The sequence below is a fragment of the Panthera onca genome (genome assembly GCF_046562875.1).
Source record: "Panthera onca isolate mPanOnc1 chromosome E1 unlocalized genomic scaffold, mPanOnc1 haplotype 2 h2.Chr16_ul_6, whole genome shotgun sequence".
In the NCBI taxonomy this organism is placed as follows: domain Eukaryota; kingdom Metazoa; phylum Chordata; class Mammalia; order Carnivora; family Felidae; genus Panthera; species Panthera onca.
In genome coordinates this window covers 343,520-359,838 of record NW_027675820.1, presented here as the reverse complement: position 1 = coordinate 359,838, position 16,319 = coordinate 343,520, and the positions used below count along the sequence as shown (strand labels likewise).

The following is a 16,319-nucleotide window of genomic DNA, read 5'->3' as shown; positions in this document are numbered from 1 at the left end:
CTGACGCGGGGCTCGAACTCACAGACCGCGAGATCGTGACCTGGCTGAAGTCGGACGCTTAACCGACTGCGCCACCCAGGCGCCCCCATGTTTCTATTTCTGATAGAAGAACTGAAAGTGTGCATCTGAATACATGTCAAAAGACTCTTCTTTTCACACTGAAATGGAATATAGCGATGTGAAGATAATAGGAAGTATTTTTCTGAAATTGAAAATTATTAGCATTTCCCATTCTCGTAGCTTTTACCGCTTCTATTTTTCTCCTAGGAAGTAAGGTTGATGACAGCAACTTAGACACTTTTCTAGGAAACATGAAGATGGAGATGTCAGGTAAAGAATTTTGTAAGATTCTGAAGCACCTGTCAGTTGAAGGTGACATTTACATAGACATCGTTCACATGGTTCTATGTTGTGAGAAGTCTTTTTATTAATGTAAACTTCTTAGATATAAAATTCTTATAGAAAGAACCATAGAAAATGATAAAAAATAATAAAAAATTACCTTAAGTGTTATGCTTTAGGCTCTCTTCCTTGAGAATAAATTTTATGGTTTCCAAAAGTTCCATTTGGGAGGTGTGGAAGAAAGATGGAAATGTATTTGTTTTGTTAGTACTTTAGATCCAAACTTACGTTTCTAGGAATACTTTGGCAACCTTTCCTCTGTATCACTGATTCAAAAAGCATCATTAAGATCCCACAATATTCTTTTTATTATTTAAAAAAAATGTTAATGTTTTCTATTTTTGAGAGACAGAGAGACAGAGCATGAACAGGGAAGGAGCAGAAAGAGAGGGAGACACAGAATCCAAAGCAGGCTCCAGGCTCTGAGCTGTCAGCACCGAGCCCGACGAAGGGCTCGAACTTTGGGAGCGGGGTAGCACCCTAAACTGCCACCGTTACCATGTATACCCAGTCCAATCCACCAAGAAAGGCCTGGCACACAACATTCTGTTCTTTAAACTTTTTTTTTTTCAATTTTTCCTCCTTTCTCCTTTTAAAATGCTATTCTGCACTTTGAAAACAGAATCAAGACATGATGAAGAATCAGCTTCTGAAGAAAAGGATTACTATAGAATAAATACAGCTGTATTACACTGCTATTAAATAGCTCAATGCAGGAAAAAATTTACAAGATACAAGTTTGTTTGTGTTTTTTACAATATTAAAAGGCAGGAGTTTCAACTTTATAAATCTAAGAACATTTTATGCATAGGGTAACGTGCATTACTGTTATTTAAGGAAACACTGACAAATCCTTTAACTTGCAAATCTGATTAAAAAATATCAAAATGTTGAAAGTTGTGGAACAACCTACCCATTAAGCAATTTATCTACTATTTTTATATGATTACAAAATGTGAGGGGCACCTGCGTGGCTCAGCCGGTTTAGTGTCTGACTTCAGCTCAGTTCATGACCTGGCGGTCGGTGAGTTTGAGCCCCGCTTCGGGCTCTGTGCTGACAGCTCAGAGCCTGGAGCCTGCTTCAGATTCTGTGTCTCCCTCTCTCTCTGCCCCTCCCCCTCTCACGCTCTGTCTCTCTGTCTCTCAAAAATGAATAAATGTTAAAAAAAATCAAAATGTGATAAAAAGCCCTTATCTTGCCTCCCCCCTTTTGGTGATATGATCATACCTGGGACAGTCATAAGATTGGCCAAGGAGGGTGATGAGCGAGCAATGGGAACCACAGCTAGGACCAGACAGGGCTCCACAGGCAAGGGGAGCATGAAAGAGGAAGGGCCTAACTGATATCGACAGGGAACTGGATGTGAAGGAAACAGGACTAAATGAATCAGTCTGTAAAAATAGAATTATACAGGGAAGATGACTGCTCATGTCCTAGACCCCCTAGTTTGCAGAGAAGTGGGAATAGAGGTGAAGTAGTCCTAACATGGACTTTATAGACCAGGGCAGGTAATAAAAGCATTCTGAATGGAAATACTGGTGTGTGGGGTTATGTACCTGGTGGGGTGGAGCACAGAAAAGAATATGAAGGCATGGGCGGGGGTGGGGGGGAGAGAAATACAGTTGTAGTAAAAATCATGGGAAATTGTTGATTTCTTATGCTGTTTCACAGTTAAGAATTTCATGTGTTTGAACCTCATTATGATCTCTGTAATTTGTACCTCATTTTACAGCTGATGGAAGAGTTGAACCTAATAAACTAATGAATAAAGCTGAAGCTGTTACAGGTAAGAAGTTGATATAAAACTGAGAGAGCGATGCTTTAAACTTTTTTTAATGTTTTATTGATTTGCGAGGGGGGGAGGGGCAGAGAGATGGGGAGACACAGAATCAGAAGCAGGCTCCAAGCTCTGAGCTGTTAGCACAGAGCCAGATGCAGGGCTCACACCCACGAACCATGAGATCATGACCTTAGCTGAAGTCAGACACTTAACCAACTGAGCCACCCAGGCGCACCTGAGATAGTAATGCTTTTAAAACATATTTTTGCAAGAGTATTCTCAGCAATATTTTTTAAAGTATTGAAGTATAGTTGACATACAACGTTATACTAGTTTCAGGTGTGCAATGTAGTGGTTCAATAATTATCTACTTAACTAACTGCTCACCATGGTAAATGTCGTTACCATCTGTCATCATGCAACGTTATTATGATATTACTGACTATATTCCCTATGCTGTACTTTTCATCTTTGTGACTCTGTTCACCTATTTCATGTATCCCCCCCACTCCCCTTTCCTCTGACAACCAACAGTTTGTTCTCTGTATTTATGAATCTATGGTTTAAGAAAGTGCAACTGGGGGGAGAAATAGAGATAAAGATCTCTCTCTCTCTCTCTCTCTCTCTCTCTCTCTCTCAAAAGAAGGTTCAAGTGTTCTTGCTGCCTGCTGCACACCCCCATCATCTCTACCCTCAACCCTTCTTTCTAATCAAACCCTGATAGGAGGTAAGATAGAAGAAAAACTCTAGATGTGTTGATGGGATGGGAGTGAGGGTATAGAAAAAACCAAGGAGACCTTTTGTCGTGCTTCCTATTTGGAACTCTGGGATGTCACCACCTCACTGAGTGTCCAGACAGGATGCCATTTTCACCAGAATAGATATTGCGGTATGGTGTTCTTAGGCAGAGGGAGGGCTGGAAACAGGCCACCGCTTTGCCCCCTTTGGCTTTGTGTGGTATGAAGGATATCCAGTTTTCCCACGTACTCCCAGTAAGCAATGTAGAAGGTTTCTCAGAGATGGGGGTCAGTGGGTCTGCCATGGGACACCAAGTCAAAGGGAGAGGTGATCCCTCCAGAGGCTATGGAGTAGACAGTATGGTCTGGGGACTAACAGAATACTTGACTGAGACACAGAGGACCTCATCACCAGTGAATGCTAGGGCTTAGCCAACCAAGTTAGTGAAGGAAGGACCAAAGAACCTTGACTTTGCTAAAAAACAAAACAACAATGACACAGACCACAACGACACAGACCACAAGTTTCTCAGGCCATCAGCTTCAGCAGGAGATGTCAGGACTCATGAAATGTGGATTTTGTTGAAGAGGCTATCGAGAATCCAGAGGGCAACCCAAGGTCTGGCCGCCCTCCTTCACGGGCAGCAGGACCCCCAAGCTTTCCCTGATACTACGAGGAGGCCTCTCAGAGCGGAAGTGCGGAAAGGTTTGAAAAACTGAGAATTTCCCAAAATAAACTAGGTCAACCAAAAAGGAACTTTTTATTTTAAACCGGAAGAAACTAGGTTAACTCTATTTTTTAAGTTTTTGTTTAAATTCCAGTTAGTTAACATACAGTGTGATACCAGTTTCAGATGTGAAACTGTTTCTCCTCCATCACCTGTTTCTCCTCCCCTCACCCACTCCCTTCAGGTAGTTAACGGACTTTTCCCCTCCTCTTCTTACCAAACAGGCTATGGGAAGAAGGAGGAAAGGGAGCTTCCTTGTGTCATTTTTTTTTTCCCTTTCAACCCTCTGGTTCACAGTAAAATGAAATGTTAGATTTTCAGGTTTGCTTTATAAAAAGTAGCTTTTGAAAATTAAAAACAAAAAAACCCTCTTTCCTCTGAGTTATATAAATTCTATGGCTGAATAGAAAAGTTTTATGGAAGAAAAGGAATATGAAAAAGAAAAATACATGAGTACAATTTACGATGTCATACCTGTACCACATGTTTCAACATGGCAGGATGTCACTCACAGCTGCTTCAAGGGGAAAAGATTTTGACCTAGCTTTTATATTATTATGGAGATAGGTATTCGAGATGTATAAGCCAAATCAGAAAAGTGCTTCTTTATGAAACTTAAGCAGTTTCATGAATTCCATTTCTCTTTCTCTGTGATTTGAATTTTGCCTTGTCTTTAGCTAACAAGAAGCTGTATCATTATGAAATCTTACCTTTCCAAGGTGAGACTGATGATGAATCAACAAACCACTCGCAATGTATCACTTATTGTCTTATTTCCTAATCATGTGATAAAGAATCCTGATACTCTCCAACATATGGATTCAATATAATTGAAATTATTTTATCTTGGTAGGTTGTTTTCTTTGGGGCTTTTATATTGATCTTATTGATATGAATTTTAACAAATTTTCCAAGAGACAGAATTTATTATTGCAGGTTAATTGTGAAACGCAGAATAAGAATGTAATTATTCTGTGATTTTGGTTAGCACAGGCAATGATCTAGTTAGAGCTAAAAAAAAAAAAAAAAAAAAAAAGGAAGCCAATGCTACTTTGGCTTAGATGTAGTTATTAAAATGTATCACGTGGGGCGCCTGGGTGGCTCAGTTGGTTAGGTGACCGACTTCAGCTCAGGTCATGATCTCCCTGTTCGTGGGTTCGAGCCCCACGTTGGGCTCTGTGCTGAATGCTTGCCTGCTTCAGATTCTGTGTCTCCTTCGCTCTCTGCCCCTCCCCCACTTTGCTCTGTCTCGCTCTGTCTCTAAAAAATAAATATATGTAAAAAAAAAAAAATTAAAACAAAACGTATCAAACGTCTGCTACATACCTGACAGAGTTCTAGATCTTTTCATAAGTGTTATTTTATCTTCACAGAAGCTCTGAGAGATAGTCTCATCTTTGTTTCATACAACAGAAAACTAGGACTCAAAGTTAGGTTATTTACCTAAGTTCCAGTAGATAATATATAGTAGAGAACAATATTCAACCCTTGTGTTCTTACTCCAACCATGGTGATTTTCTCATTTCACTGGAACTGCCTATTTATTTTTCTTAAAAATTTTTAACATTTAGTTTCTTTTGAGAGACAGAGACAGAGCATGAGTGGGGGAGGGACAGAGAGAGAGAGAGAGAGAGAGAGAGAGAGAGAGAGAGACATACAGACAGACAGAATCTGAAGCAGGCTCCAGGCTCTGAGCCGTCAGCACAGAACTAGATGTGGGGCTTGAACCCAGGAACTGTGGGATCATGACCTGAGCTGAAGTCGGACACAACTGACGGAGCCACCCAGGCGCCCCCTGCCTGTTTCTATCATAAAAATTATACACTGGAAAGTAATTCTGTTCCTTTAGAAGTTTATGGGGTATATGGTTATTTTTCCAAAAAGGTTTAAGAGAAGTGAGCTTAATTCTAACCATATTGAAGCTCTGCCTTAAACTGAAACATGTTCCATGGATCTTGCATATTTCTGCCAAGTCTATAATGAATGGGTAAAATATATGGAACATTTCAGCATTAGTAGGCATTTTCATATTTTTTTCTCTTTCCCTAAGGAGAGACAGTAGCTGTCAGAGACCTGGACAAGATACTAGGGAACATGGGCTTTGAACTCACCAAAGAAGATTCTGGAGAGATGAAAAGAAAACTTCCACTTTATGGTGACTCATTTTAGATATAAAAAGTCTTTCAGGAAAATTTGGTCTCGAGGGTCTATGTAAGAGTTATTCTGAAACCAGATTAATTTTGTGATGTAAAATCTTAGGGAAAAATGTAGTTCTAGAACAAGAACTAATCCTGTCTTCCATTTTCTGAATGTATATAGAATACAAAGCACTTGACTAGACTGATTCCAAGACCATCTTTCACATCTGGGAATGTTGAGGAAACACAGTTAAACGACGGAAAAGGAAATAAATGCAAGCCCACTGTGTACCCTTCTCACATTCCCCATCATTCCTCTCTTCTGACACAGCCCCATAATACTACTGAAAGTTCTCTCTGGGCACCAGTAACCTGCCATTTGCTAGTTGCATTAGACATTATTGACTTTTTATTGGAGCTTTCTACTGTCTTTTGTATCAGTGATAATTCTCACCTTCTTGAAATTATTCTCCTTTGGCTTCTGTGTTTTTTTCCTCCTAACCTGGATCTTCTCATTTTTTGATTTTCATTTTGCATACTCTACCTGGGTAATCTCATCACTGTCTTTTGTTCAACCTATCATCTACATGCTTATGACTGTAAATCTGTGTTTCTATACAGCTTCAAACTGGTGTATCCAAATGCCTGCTACACATTTCTACTTGGATATTCCGTGGGACGCTTCTTTTTCTCAACTGAACTGAATTTAGAATTTAGAACTGAATTCAGTATTTTCCTGTCCAGTCTCCTAGTCCTGTATTCTCAATCTCATTTGTGCTCTCCCTATCCATCTATTCACCTAAGCTAGATATATGGAATTCATTTTTGATTCCCCCAATTCCTGTCAACCACGATCTGGATTATCTGCCACCTAATTTTGTAAGTTTTACCTTTATATAAACCTAAATTTAAAAATTGCTGCACACAGATGGGTAGATGGATGGATATGTGACAAGCCAAGTATAGTAAAATGTTAAATAGTAGAATCAGATGGTGGGCATATGGGTGTTTATTGCACAGTTCCTTCAACTTTGCTATATGTTGACAAATTTTCATAATAAACCATTGGAAAAAATCCCATATGTAAATCCATCAGTTTCTCTCACTCCCTGCTACCACTGCCCTATTTTAGGTCCTTTCATTCCTGACTTCAGCTACTACAAGGGCTTCCACAAAATATTAGACATTAGAGTGATCCATATAAGATGCAAATCTGATGACATTCTGCACCAATTTAAAATCCTTTAATGGCTTTCAGTTTGGTACTTGGGAATGTCTCAAGTCCTTTTTATGGCAAACAAGTTCTTTCATTATCTGGGTTGGCCTTATCTGTCCAATCTAGTATTTTACCCTCACTAACATTGAACTTTTATTCCAAGCATACATATATCATGCTTTTTGTCGCATCTTTGTTTTGCTTATACTTTCCCCGCTATTCAGAGAGTTTCCCCTTCCCCTTTGTTTGACCTACTCCTCACCATTGCTTATTAGAGTTGAGGGCACTTTTTCTAGTAAGTTCTTTAAATACCCAGGCTCCATTAGATGTCTCTTCTCTGTGTTTCCACAATAACTGCATACATTTTTCATTATAATTGCCACATTGTGTAAATGTATGCTTCTTTGCCTGTCTTGTCACTTTAATGTGACCTTAGAATAGAAAAGGGTATTCTGTATCTAGTACCTAGCAGAGTGTCTGGCCTATAAGTAAGCACCCTATAAATGTTGAGTGAGAGATGATAGAGTAAATGAGCGAAAAAGTGAATGATTCCTAAGGAAAACAAAAACTGCCTTTGGTCGGGCCACTAATACTTACTTCTAATACATTGTACATTGTAATCATTTGCAGCAATTCTGAGCAACAGGGAGAATCAGAGTATATTAGCAGTAAACCAGAGATGAAAATAGACTTTTCTTCACTAGAGACTCATACTTAAGAGTCATAGCATTACCAGAATCGAGGGCCTTTAGAGAATTAACTTGCATGGATGGTATTTTCTATCCTGTTTATAAGGACTAAAATAGCTGAGTAAAAGCATATTTTTCCATGGGCCAGACTTTATGGTTCAAGGGTCAAAGGCCAGCTTACTAAAATAGAATCAATGTCTTGGGGCACCTGGGTGGCTCAGTCGGTTAAGCGTCCGACTTCAGCTCAGGTCATGATCTCACAGTCCGTGAGTTCAAGCCCTGCGTCAGGCTCTGTGCTGACAGCTCAGAACCTGGAGCCTGCTTCGGATTCTGTGTCTCCCTCTCTCTCTCTACCCCTCCCCTGCTCACACTCTGTCTCTCTCTGTCTCAAAGAAAAATAAATTAAGACATTAAAAAAAATTTTAAAAAGTAACATAGAATCAATGTCATAAAACTAAGAATTAAGCAGTTCAAGTGAGCCCAAATGGTGATGTGGAATAATGAAATTCAGCTTATTTCTGGTTTCTTATTTTATAATTTTTTAAAGAACCTGCTTTGTATCTCCATTATGTCTTATTTTTTAGCTAAAGGGAAGACTGATCTAAAAACATTGATAGATTCAGTACAAGTTATTACAGGTCAGTGAGAAATTACTATAAATATGAGATCCCAAGTCTACACTAAATTATATTTTTTCCTGTGATAAATATTTTACTGAAGTATGAAACACGTAATTACTACATTGTATAGTGTGTCCAGCTTAAGAATTATTACAAAGTGGACATACATATTTATCTATCACCTGGATGAAGAAATACATTATCAGTAATACAGAAGATCCACTGTACCACTTCACAGTCATGTCCTCTGGACTCTCTGGAGGTAACTGCATCCTGTATTCTAGGACCACAGATTAGTTTCACCCGCTTTTGGAATTTGTATAAATGCAGTCATCTGATCTGTGTTCCATGATGTCTGACTTCTTTCACGTAACATTGTATTACATCTTATTCTCTGAGATTTGTCCACATTGTTGCATGTAGCGGCAGTTTGTTAGTTTTCATTGCTGCATATTGTACAGTCTACCAAATTACAGTCAAGGAGATCTTTAGAGAATGTGCGGTAGTAGGTAAAATGATTTCTGACTAGCTCGTTGTACCTGAATTGCCGTGCGATATTCCACTGCATCAGTATACCACAAGATATGTATCCAGTCTACCGTCACAGGACATTTCTAGTTTGGAGCAGTTATGAAGAACATATTGCTATGAATATTCTTGTATATGCCTTTTGGTGAACATATGTGCACAATTCTAGGCCATCCACCTAGAAATGAAATTTCTTTGTTGTTAGATGGGATTGTGTGTACTTGATTAGATGTTGTCAATCCATTTTCTAAAGCAGTTGTACCATTTGACACATCAACCATTGCTTTACATCCTTGCTAATACTTGGTATTATCTCTCTTCTCCGTTGTAGCCATTCTGGTGAGCATGCTGTGGTATACCACTGTTATTTTTGGATTTCCCTAATGATTAATGATGTTGAGCATCCATGTTTACTGGTTATTTGGATACCTCTACGATAAAGCTCCTTTCATGTCTGTTGCCTATTTGCTTGGATGTCTGTGTTCTACATACTGAATTTTTAAAACATTTTTTATTTGTTTTTTAAATTCAAGTATATTTATCATAAGGTGTTATATTAGTTTCAGGTGTACATTCTAGTGACAGCTATACATTATTCAACAGCTCTATACATTACTCAGTCCTCATCAGCTAAGTGTACTCTTCAATCCTCATTACCTACTTCACTCATCCCCCAACCCACCCACCCATCTGCCTCCTGGTAACCATCGGTGTGTTCTCTGTACTTCAGAGTCTGTTCCTTAGTTTCTCTCACTCTTTTTTTTTCTCTTTGTTTGTTTTTTTCTTAAATTCCACATATGAGTGAAATCCTTTGATATTTGGCTTTCTCTGATTGACTTATTTCACTTAGCATTATAGTCTCTAGCTCCATCCATGTTGTTGCAAATGGCAAGATTTCATTCTTTTTATGGCTGAATAATATTCCATTACATATATATTCCATTATATATATATTCCATTATATATATTCCATTACATATATATTCCATTATATATATATTCCATTATATATATAGTCCATTATATATATATGTATATGTATATATATATACCATATATCCATTATATATATATATATATACACATATGTATGTGTATGTATGTGTATATATATATATGTATGTGTGTGTGTATGTGTACATATATACACACACACACACACATACATACACACACACACACACACACACACACACACACACACACACACTACATCTTCTTTATCCATTCATCAGCTGATGGACACTTGGGCTGCTTCTATAGTATGGTTATTGTAAATAATGCTGCAATAAACATAGAGGTGCACATATCCTTCTGAATTAGTGTTTTTGTATTCTTTGGATAAATACCCAGTAATGTGATTACTGGATCATAGGATAGTCTATTTTTAGTTTTTTTGAGGACTCTCCATAATGTCTTCCACAGTGGCTGCACCACTTTGCATTCCCACCAACAGTGCACGAGAGTTCCTTTTTTTCCACATCCTCACCAACACTTGTTGTTTCTTGTGTTTTTGATTTTAGCTATCCTGACCGGTGTGAGGTGATATCTCATTGTAGTTTTGATTTGTGTATCCCTGATGATAGGTGATATTGAGCTTGTTTTCACATGTCTGTTGGTCATCTGTATGTCTTCTTTGGAGAAATGTCTGCTTGTGTCTTCTGCCCATTTTTTAATTGGTTTATTTGGGGTTTTGTTGATGTTGACTTGGTGTAAGTTCTTTATACATTTTGATACTAACTCTTTATCAGATACATCATTTGCAAATACCTTCTCCCATTCAATAGGTTGTCTTCTAATTTTGTTGATTATTTCCTTTGCTATGCAGAAGTTTTTATTTTGATGGCATCCCAATAGTTTATTTTTGCTTTTATTCCCCTTGCCTCAGGAGACATATCTAGAAAAAATGTTGCTACAGCCGATGTCAGAGAAATTACTGCCTGTGCTCTTTTCTAGATTTTTATAGTATTAAGTCTCCTATTTAGGTCTTTAATCCGTTTTAGTATACCTTGGTGTGGGGTGTAAAGTGGTCCAGTTTCATTCTGTTATATGTAGCTGTCCAGTTTTCCCGGCACCATTTGTTGAAGAGATTGTCTTTTTTTCCCATTGTATAATCTTTTGTCAAAGATTGATTGACCATATAATTGTGGATTATATGCCTAAATATGCTTTACATGCTTTCTACCCTTTTCTATTGATCTATATGTCTACTTTTATACCAGTACTATATTGTTTTGATTTGTACCGCTTTGTAGTATAACTTGAAATCTGGAATTGTGATACCACCTGCTTTGTTCTTCTTTTTCAAGATTGTTTTGGCTGTTTGGGGTTTCTGAGGTTCCGTATAAATTTTAGGACTATTTGTTATAGTTGTTACTGGTATTTTGATAGAGAATTCATTAAATCTGTAGATTGCTTTGCATACTATGGACATTTTAACAATATTTGTTCTTCTACTTCATGAGCATGGAATATCTTTCCATTTGTTTATGTCATCTTCAAATGTTTTCATCAATATTTTATAGTTTTCAATGAGTGGGTCTTTCACCTCTGTGGTTGAATTTACTCCTAAATATTTTATTATTTTTAGTGCAGTTGAAAATGGGATTGTTTTCTTAATTTCTCTTTCTTCTACTTCATTATTAACGTGTAGAAATGCAACAGATTTCTGTATATTGATTTTGTACCCTGTAACTTGGCTGATTTCATTTATCGGTTCTAGTAGCTTTTGGGGGCTTTTGTAGTTCTTCTTTGTTCCTTTCTTCTCTTGCTTTCTTCCGTTGTGGTTTGATGGCCTTTAGTGATATGCTTCAATATCTTTTTCTTTTGTTTTTTGCATATCTATTACACGTTTTTTTATTTGTGGTTGCCATCAGGTTTATATATAATATCCTATGCGTATAGCAGCCTATATTAGGTACTGGTTGCTTAAGTTTGAACCCATTTTAAAAGCACTAAATTTCACCCCCCCACACACACACATTTTATATGTATGATTTCATATTTTACTTCCTTTTATTTTGTGAATTCCTTGACTGATTTCTATAGCTATAATTGATTTTACTGCTTTTATGCTTTAGCTTCCATACTGGTTTTATAAGTGATTGATCTACCACTTTGGTTATGTTTGTATGCCCCCGTGAATTTTTTTCCTTTCCTAATTTGCTTGCTCCTGATTATGGCCTTTCCTTTCCAAAGAATTCCTCTTAACATTTCTTGTAAGACTGGTTTAATGGTGAGGAATGCCTTTTACTTTTGTTTGTCTATCTCTCCTTCTATTCTGAATGATAGCCTTGCTGGATAGAGTATTCTTGGTTGCAGGTTTTTTTCTTTCAGCACTTTGAATATATCATACCACTCCCTTCTGGACTGCAGAGTTTCTTCTGAAAAATCAGCGGATAGACTTAAGGAGTTTCCCTTGCATATAACTTTTTTCTCTTGCTGCTTTTAAAGTTCTCTCTTTACCACTATTTTTTGCCATTTTAATTATTATGTGTCTTGGTGTAGACTTCCTTGGGTTTATTTTGTTGGGGACTCAGAGTCTTCTGAATCTTGATTTGTCTCCTTCTCCACATTAGGGAATTTTTCAGCTATTATTTCTTCTAACAAATTTTTCTGGCTGCTTTTCTCTCTCTTCTCCTTCTGGGATCCCTATAATGCTAATGTTATTACATTTGATGGTGTCACTGAGTTCTCTCTTCTCATTTTATATTGTTCTTTTACTCTTTCCTTTTCAGCTTAGTTGCTTTCCATTACTGTTCTTTCAGTAATGATCTGTTCTTTTGCTTCCTCTAGTCCACTATTTATTCACTCTAGTGTGTTTTTAATTTTAGTTAATGAGTTCTTCATCTCTGGTTCTTTTTTTATATTTTCTAATATCTTTGTTGAATTTCTCACTATGATCCTCTACTCTTTTCTCACATCCAGTAAGTATGTTCATGACCATTACTTTGAATTCTCTATTGGGTATATTGCTTATCTCTGTTTCATTTAGCTCTTTTGCTGTGCTTTTGACCTGTTCTTTCATTTGGGACATAAGCCGCAGTTTCATTTTGTCTAACTCCCTGTGTCTGTTTCTATGTATTGGGAAAGTCAGCTATGTCCCTGATCTTGAAAAAAGTGGTCTTATGAAGAAGAGGCCCTGTAGTGTCCTGTTGTGTAATGTCCCCTGTTCACCAAAAACTAGCATTTCAGGTGTCTTCTCTGGGTGTTGCATGCCCTAGGGCTGTGATTGTTGAGTCATGTTTGCCATCAGTTGTCATCTGCAATGGCCTTCTTTGCCTGTTGTGGACAAGGTTTGGTCCCTGTGATGTTAAAGGGCCAGTCTGGGGCCACCTTGGGCTTGAGTTGGGTCAGACCAGATGCCTGGCCTCACCCCATTTGCCAGAACTGTGGTTGTACCAAACTTCAGGGTGCTCACTTTCTGCTGCCCGCTGTGAGATCATCGTTGGTGGGTAGAGCTGGCAGTCAGAGGTCTGTACCCATCCCAGAGCTGGGAATATAGTCAAACTGATGTGTGTGATTATATTCCCTCTCCCAGGGCAAGAGTCACTTGGGAGTGGTCCTGGACAGTGTTGGAGCTGCCTGCTGCTTACAAGATGAGAGGCATCTAGTGCTGCTTTGGATGGACTCCTGCCCAGTGGGGATGGTTGGAGGGGGCAGCCTGCAGGAGAATGCAGGAGTGGGTGAAGCGGTGTTAGCAAGCTACATGGCAAGTGTTCCAGCTGGTTCCTGCAGCTGTCTGGGTATCTGGATTAGGGTGGGGGTAGGGGAGAGAAATGGTGCCTGCCAGGTCTTTTATTCTTGGAGAAGTCTCCTAAAAATCCCTGCCCTTCCAGGAGAAGTTCTGAGATTAGTAAATAAATCTCCTTTCTCAATATCCCAGCCACTTTTCAAACTGCCACTTCTATGCTGTATCCCTGCAGGGCTGTTTGTTATGCTGTCTCTTTAAGGATGGAGACTGTTTCCTCTTGCCCTCCAGCTCTCCCAGAGCCAAGCCAAGTGATTTTTAAAATTCTAGGTGTTAAGCTCCAGTGATTGTAAAAGTTAAAAAAAAAAAAAAAAAAAAGTTAAGCCCCTCTGTCTTTCAAAGACAAATATTACGGGGGTTTGTCTTTACAGTGCAGGTCACCCATGTCTGGGGTGCCTGGCAGGAGATCTCTTCCTCTCCCTTTTCCGTGCTTGTGGCATCCCTCACATTTGTGGTTGGTTTTCCTGGGGGTCTGGTTCTAACCACATCTCCATTATTCCTCCCATTCTTTTCATTGTGGCCTCTTCTCTTCAATTAACTGTGGAGGGTCTGTTCTGACCGTCTTCAGGTTGTTTTCTGGGTTGGTTACACTGATACGGGTGTATCGAGGGGTATCCATGAGACAAATGAGCTTAGGATCCTCCTACTTTGCCATCTTTCCCAGAAATTCATATTGCATTTTTCATTTATCTTTTACCTGTTTGTTTTTTTTAATGTACTCTAGATACAAGTCCCTTGCAGGTTATATAAATTATAAATATCTTACTGTATAGTTTAACTTTTCACTTATATTTTATCTTCTTTTTTTTTGATAGGGAAAAATGTTTTTTAATTACACACTCAATCCATTGGATGTATTTCAAAATACCCCCCAAAACACTTTTCTTCATTTATCAGTGAAAGAAGTTAGAAAGTAATGTCAAAAAAATAGCATATGGCAATCAAATTTCCCTGAAAGTCACAGTCACGTATAGAGTACATCCTAGAAAAGAGGAGGGGCCAGACAGGTTCTCCCTACTTTCAGGAATTTCATCAAGTACTGGACCTACTCATGGGTGGAGAGAAAAGGCAACTTTTAACTATGAGTATGTTATTAAATGAGGCGTTTACTATACTCCTTCCTAAGAGTACCAGGTGGGGGACAAGTGTTCTAAACTTGATCTAGGAAATGGAATGTGGAGTCAGTCCATCCTCTTCCCTCTAAGAGCTGTCCAGTGGCTAATGAATTTAAAAAACATGACTAAATAAAAACAAATGCCCCACATACTCTCTCCTCCCCCCCCCCCCCAATAAAGGTAAAAGAAAAAACCTGGATTTCCCAGATTATTCTCCAGAATAATAGTTGCTTTATATATTTGGTATAAGTGGGATGTTAAAGTCCTTTACTGTTAGTTCATTGCTATCAATTTCTTCCTTTACATATCTATTAATAGTTGCTTTATGTATTTGGCTGCTTTCATGTTGGGTACATAAATATTTGCAACTCGAGAGTGGATGGAGCCTGGGAGTAGCTTTAACAACCCAAATTCGTCGATTACAGAGTCATCACAAGCATGCCTTGCTTTTAAACAACAAAAAAAATATTTTTGAAACAACAAGATAAAAACCTAGTACTAATCACTTTCTGACAATACACAATTACTGAATTAACTAATATTGAGAAGGGGAAGGGAATCATACCTATGGGCCTTGTCTCACACAAGTGCATGTTTGTAGGTGCAAGGCACTTGTCATTATTGCAGAAATGAATTTTAATTTTTCATCTTTAGTTTAACATTGCTTTTAGTACAATGCTGACACCAGCAGTGCAGAAAGGACTCTGGAGAGTTGTTCATAGCAGCAGCTCTCCTTTGGTTCTGGAGGCTCCAGGCCAGCCAATATTGCCTCGTCACATACATTCTTTAGGCCTTTCTGTGAGTGCAGAACCCGCCACATATTTGACCACCTTCAGGTCATGGGCCAGCTTTTCACATCATTTCAGCAGTCTCCGGAGGGATAGACTTCTCTTTGTTCTTGGTTTCTCAATCGTAGAGGAGTCATCTTTAAGATCAATTTGGGTCCCAACAAGCAAGAAAGTCTTGGGACAGTGGTAAGTTATCTCAGGCACCCACATTTCCTTCACATTTTCGAGTGAGGAGGCAGAGATCACTGAATAACAGACTGGAATACATTTGTAGAAATGTATTCGTAAATACGTTGAAATACGTTTGTAGAATAACTTGGCAGTTGTAATCTGTCATAGTCCTCTTGCCCCGCAGTATCAGAAAGTCCAAGAGCGTATGGCCCCCTATCGATCATAATGGTGACTGCATAGTTGTCACCAAGAGTCGGTACATATTCAGAAATGTGTTTGTTGTGTAGGATATCAGGAGACACGTTTTACCAACAGCACCGTCACCCACAGCAACGCACTTAATTGTCTGCATTACTGAAACAATTTTGTATCCACTTTAAATATTTCAAATTCGGTGGTGATCTCAGCTTCTCCGCAGGGGCATTGGCAGTGCCGTGTGGTGTCTCCTCTTGTATTTTATCTTCTGATGAACAAAAGTTTCTCTTTGACACGTAGTTGAATTAGTCAACCTTTTTTCTTTTATAGTTAGAATGTTTGGGAGCCTGTTGAAGAAATCCTTCCATACACCGCGGTCATGAAAACGTCTCCTATTTAACTTCTGGGAGCTTTATTATTTTCCTTTCACATTTAGATCTATAATCCACTTAATTGATTTT

The 16,319-nt window shown here is 38.4% G+C and overlaps 1 protein-coding gene across 1 annotated transcript in view; it reads left to right on the top strand.

The window, feature by feature from the left end:
- Positions 1–311: 311 nt before the first annotated feature.
- LOC145715174 (uncharacterized) overlaps positions 312–16,319 on the top strand; it is a 94,492-nt gene continuing 78,484 nt past the window's right edge. Inside the window, exon 1 of the mRNA XM_081794832.1 lies at positions 312–330. Within this exon, the coding sequence (XP_081650958.1) occupies positions 312–330 (19 nt within the window). The remainder of the gene's footprint in view (positions 331–16,319) is intronic.